At 36.7% G+C, this 5747-nt stretch overlaps 1 protein-coding gene across 1 annotated transcript; it reads right to left on the minus strand.

Moving 5' to 3' along the window:
• Positions 1-365: 365 nt before the first annotated feature.
• LOC145813040 (uncharacterized) lies at positions 366-1001 on the minus strand. Its single transcript, XM_082908301.1, has 2 exons — positions 810-1001; positions 366-689 (listed from the first exon to the last, which is right to left on the minus strand). Exons 1-2 carry the CDS (start codon positions 999-1001, stop codon positions 366-368), a joined length of 516 nt encoding a protein of 171 aa, XP_082764427.1.
• Positions 1002-5747: the final 4746 nt, after the last annotated feature.

Consider the following 5747-nt stretch of genomic DNA (forward strand, 5'->3'; position numbering starts at 1 on the left):
GTATCGTACGCCGACCATGCGAATAGCTCTATATTTTTCCTCGGCAAATACAGCTACTGAAGTTTCTCATCAGCGCCAAGTAAGGTACCAATAAAGAAGTATTTCTTAGGGTCGCCTTCTTTTACTGAAACTTTCTCTTGATCTTCTACCATTTTTCCGACTAGGGTTCCTTCAACATCTTCTAAGACAGACTGATCTGCTACTTCAACCTTCTGAACCAGATTACAAAGTTGTTTGGCCTTCATAGCAGCCATGAAACAATGCTTTGATGTAACTTGGTCCCCTAAGATCTGCTCTACTCTATGCTCTATTAGGAAGCGGATGAGTTGGTGGTAGGTTGAGGGAACTGCTTTCATTTGGTGAATCTATAGTCGACTAAGGATGGCATTGTAAAAGGATGGAGTATTTATAAATAAGAATTCTATCTGAAGAGTCTTTGTCCCAGCTACTACAGGAAATACTATCCTGCCAAGTGGCCATTCGGGTTGAGAATTGATGTCGACCAGCAGTGCTATTGCTGGGGTGAGATGCTGCTCAAAGAGACAGAGCTTTCTGAACAAATCATAATACAAGATATCTGCGGCACTACCCTGGTCCACTAGGACTCGTTTTACATCAAATCGTTTTCCAATCCTCACAGTTATAATCAATGCATCAGTGTGTAGATGTTGAATACCTTCTAAATCTTTCTCAGTAAATGAAACAGTACATAAGGGAGATTTAGGTATTATTCTAACCTTTTTTGGTGCGGGACCGACTGACATTACTTGTTAAATCTGTGCAGCTTTTGTAATTTCCTCTTGAAATACCTCATCCCACTCAAGATTGGCTATGCCATGGATTACATTAATGACCAGTCGAGGGGAATGCTCGGCATTTGGTTGTGGTGGGGGATTCTCCTGTTCGGTCACGATCTTATCTGGATCGATGTATTCCTGGAGATGCCTAGCAACCACCAAATCTTTCAAATGTTGTTTTAACACTCTGCAGTTCTGAGTCATATGCCCCCTGTCCTGGTGATAGGTACACCTTAGCTTTTAGTTGCGCTGAGCTGGGTTTCCTAACATCTTTGGTGGCCAAGTAAAGAATGGTTCTCTCTTGATTTTCTCCATGATACGGTAGATAGGCTCTTTGAATATTGTAATAACTGCTTTGTGGGATTTAGACTTGTCTACCTTGTTCACTGTGACTTTTCGGGGTTCTCCTCGGTTTGTTCTTCGTCGGTCTCCCCGGCTTGGCTGTTCGGCCGATGCCACTTCAATGGTAATTTGATCATCTTCGAGTCAAGCGTACTGTTCAATTCTGGCACGTAAATCCTTCAGTGCAGTGGCTATGCGCTTGGTAAGTGATTGCCTCAACTTGTTTTCTGACCGTAGACCATGCTTAAAAGACAATACTGCCATCTGTTCACTGTAGATATTTTCCTCCAAATCATTGTATTCTTTCTAGTACCTCCTTGCGTAGTTACACAGTGTTTCCTTCTTTTCCTTCCGGAAACCGAACAAGGTATCCGGTTCCTTTGGGATCTTGGTATTGGAAACAAATCTGGCCACGAATTCTTCAGAAAGCTACTTCTAGTCGTAGATCGATCCAGCAGGAAGACGATCGAACCATCAAAGTCCAGACTCTCCCAAGCTGGATGGAAAGACCTTGCACACCAATGCCTCATCTCGATTCCATAAAGACATCATCTTCCGGTAGTGGCTGATGTGTGTGAGTGGATCTGACTTCCCATCATATGGTGTGAATTTTGGTGGGGTGAACTTCTTGGGGGGTTTCATAGCTTCAATGTTTGGAGAGCAAGAAGAAGAGACGAGCTGGTCTAGTGCTCGGTGCTCCCTCTGATGAATAGTACAATCATGGTGCTGAGCTTCTCGCTCCCGCCGCTGCTCATTTTCTTTGTTCTCGACCAACCAGGTATGGAGATCATGTGGATAAAGAGGATATTTCGTCTGCTGGCTGATTGTTTTTTGCCTCTTAGCCCTCTTCCGGCACAAACCACGAGTGTGGTTGTTCGCTGCTTCACTTTGCACTGGAGTTGGCTGACTTCGCTGCCTAGAATCATTTCTAGGAACCTTCTTTGCTAGGGGTTCCAAGGATGGACTTCTCCGGCATAAGCGAGAAGGTTCTACATCGATCCTCTTCTCCATCGGGTTGCCTATCATTTTCTTGTGCTTTCAGTTCTTGTATTTTCATAACTATGGAATCAATGATACGATCCCTATGATCTTTCTCCAACAAGAAATGGTGGGAAGAGCCATTGGCAAAGGGCTGGTGATGCTCAACAGAGTCTAGAGTCTGGTTGTTGTTTCTGGTCTATTCCTCCAGAACTGTTGGCAGTGCCAGGCCCTTATCTTTCGTCTTCTCCATCAGTGAAGTTGATGTAGAGGGTGGAATATCCTCAATTTCCATTGCCAGAATCAAATGCAAAACTCAGAGATGAAGAATCTATGTTTACCTCACCAATTGTGCATACCGAATCCTGTACTAGATGAAAATGAATCGGAGTCTGAATAGACTATCCAAGAATCAAGGATCTACAAACACAGAACACCCTCAGAGTTACTCGGTCGGGATTTGCCAGAAAACCCCTTCGGTGTGGAAATGAGTAGTTGGAGAAGATGTGGGGCTCTCTCTAGATGTAGAGAGAGGGAAAAAAAAGAGTGTATTCAGTTGTGTTTAAGTGAGTAGAGTTGTTATGAGATGAGTTTGGATTCGATACCTCCAATGTGATGAGAGTGAAGCTTGATATAGAAGACTTTGCTTGTTGTCCAAGATGGTTTCATGGAGTTTTGGTTCTTCAAGGCTTCTCTTAATATTGCTCAAGGTGGAGGACCTACAAGTAGTTGACAATGGATGCATGTGCTCATTGTAACTATGCATATAACATATCACATTCCCTGTGCTAACTGCTTCCGTGATTCTAGGGGGAAGGGACCAGCTAAGGTGGCAACCTGCACATGCATGTGTTCATAGCTTCCACGTTTCTCTGAGAGGCTCCTTCAGCTCAGTACCATTGTGCCTCGGCTTGGCCTTTTGTAAGACTGTTTGTAGAGATAGGCTGACCCATTGAGACATCTTTGTGTGGGCTTGGTCCACTTTGGTTCTGATGATGGGTTCGGCCCATCAGCTCGGTCCAAGGGTTAAGTCTAGCAGCTCAGCCCAGCCCAGTATCGCGGCTTGGATTGGCCCTTCCACTGCGAGTTGGGCCCAAGTGTTTGAGGACTTGGGAAGATTGCTCTTTATGGAGATGGGCTTAAAGGATTAAACCGGCCCAAGCCTTGGATCCGACCCGTTTTGTATTCTCCCCCTTCAATATGCATCTATTTCAGTTTACTGAGTGTATTGAATATTCTTTCCTTTTTCTCTGTCTCACACATAGACCATACAACTCCCTATCATAGTTGGGGCAAAGACTTGTTGAGCTAAGTTGAGTTGAATAGATGTAGGGATTTTGAAGGTAGATCTGGGGATAAGTGTTCTAAGAATAATTGTTAAAAAGCTTGAAATGATTGTGTAGTAAAGAAATCATAATCACTTTAAACGTTATTACAGACTATCCATAGGCACTTTGAAGTGAGTAAAATTATTCCAAACTTTACTATACCGTTTCAAAATGAGGCATTTCTAATTGTAGATTTTCTGAATGAATTAAGGATATGAATATGAATTATAGTACTATGGGAAAACAATTTTAGAGGAATTTTGTTAGTGAGTGTTTTGAGTGCATTTGTTAAAAACATCAAACTGATTACATGTTGTAAAGCATGTACAATCAGTTTAAGTTTGGGAAGTTTGAATAATAGTCAAAAAGGTAAAAAAAAATTCACTAAAAAGGTCAAAAAAAATCAAAGAATTATATAGAAAAGATAAAAATTTCACTCTCTCTCAACCCTAAGTTTTGTTAAGACATCTCTAATTCTTACTATTTACTCATCAAATTTAATTTTGAATAAAAATTCTCAGAATTTCTCCTCACTCCTTTACTTTAAACTCATACCAAAATAAGTTCTCAATTTGTTTACTTAGATCAAGAGAAATTCTTTTTTATTCAATTCTTTTAAGGCTATTTGTGGTGACATGTGTATTTCTAAATTTACAACTCTACTAATCACCAAATTGTTATTCAAATTTAAGCTTGATTTTTGAAAAAACTCTAAATCAAATTAAGATTTTACTTACTCAAATTTAGAAAGTATGTTCTTGATCATCAATAATAGGGCTGCAAATGAATAGAATCGTTCGTGAATAGACTCCAGCTCAGCATGGTAAGAGCTCGTTCAAACTTGATTTGTTAAATTTTTATTGAGTCCGAGTTCAAGCTTGAGCTTAAACTCGTTACAATCTTAATAAGTAAGCTTAAACATATTAAAACTCGGCTCGATAGCTCGGCTCGTTTGACATTTATTTAAATAATAGAATAAATATATTATTTATATATTAAATAATGTAAAAATATGTCTAAAAAATAAGATAAATATGTTATTCATATATGTAAATAATATAAATAATAGCTAATTATAAATTATATATTTATATATTAGTGGTGGTAGATATTATTATTTTGGTAATATATTGACTTTTTTTTAGTATGTTCATATATATTGTATATATAATTGTATAATCATAATTTCAGTTATAACTTTAGTCTAATACACAAGTTTAAATTTATAATTTTCTTGATTCGTTAAGATTTGTGAATAAGTTCGAGTTTGAGTCAAGCTTAAACCAACTTAATTCGTTAAATTTTTATTAAACTTATGCTCAAACTCGTTAAAATATTAACAAACAAGTCAAACATACTACAGCTCAATTGGGGTCAGCTAGTTTGCACCCTTAACCAATAGGTTGCGGTGAAACAAACTCATTTAAAATTAACTTTTGTGAAAACTTGAAAAAAAAAATTATCAAAGGGAAAAAATAGGAAATTATTGAAAACTGCCACAGGTGGATTTGTTTCTCAGTATATTGATCCTTTTGTTAATTGGTAAAGTCCAATGTTTACAAAGAAAATTGGTCATAAATTCAATTTGGAGAATGTCTAAGCTATTATGTCTAGTGAATATTTTTTGTTGGTGAGAAGTTCACTTTTTGTGAAATATAGTTTGTTGAGAAGTCCATCTATTATTTTGAAGAACATTTTTTTTTTCTAATTTTATCCCTTAAACTATATGTTTAATTTTTTTAAACTATTTGTCTAAATTTTTTGACTATTTATTTAAATATTTTTTCATCTGTTTATTTGTTCAAATAAAATCTACATGCTTAAATATTTTTTATATGTTTAATTTTTTGACTATCTATTTATTTTTTTTTCCTTTATTTGTTCAAATATCTGTCCAAATAAAATCTATCTATCGAAATTTATCTGTTCAAAATTTCTATCTGCTGAAATTATATAACTTTTTCCTATCTATCAATTTTTTTTGTTTAATCTCTTGCAATCTATTTCATCATCATCAACAACAACAACAATTATCTATTGAAATTCTGTCGATTTTTTCCTATCTGTCAATTTTTTTTTGTTTCATCGTCATCATCAACAACAATAACAACTATAACAATCAAAAATAAATTGAATAGATCTGAACATATCTAGGCAATTTGTAAACAAATCTGAACCATATAAGAACAGATTTGTCATATATTTTATCCAAGACACTCAACATGAGAATAATCATACAAACAGATCTTTGTTGCTGTAAAGGATGTTTCCACAAACCCAAAACACTCTCCAGAAAATTTCA

The sequence above is a fragment of the Camellia sinensis genome, chromosome 15, assembly GCF_055761805.1.
Source record: "Camellia sinensis isolate YWXY chromosome 15, ASM5576180v1, whole genome shotgun sequence".
NCBI classification, from domain to species: Eukaryota; Viridiplantae; Streptophyta; class Magnoliopsida; order Ericales; family Theaceae; genus Camellia; species Camellia sinensis.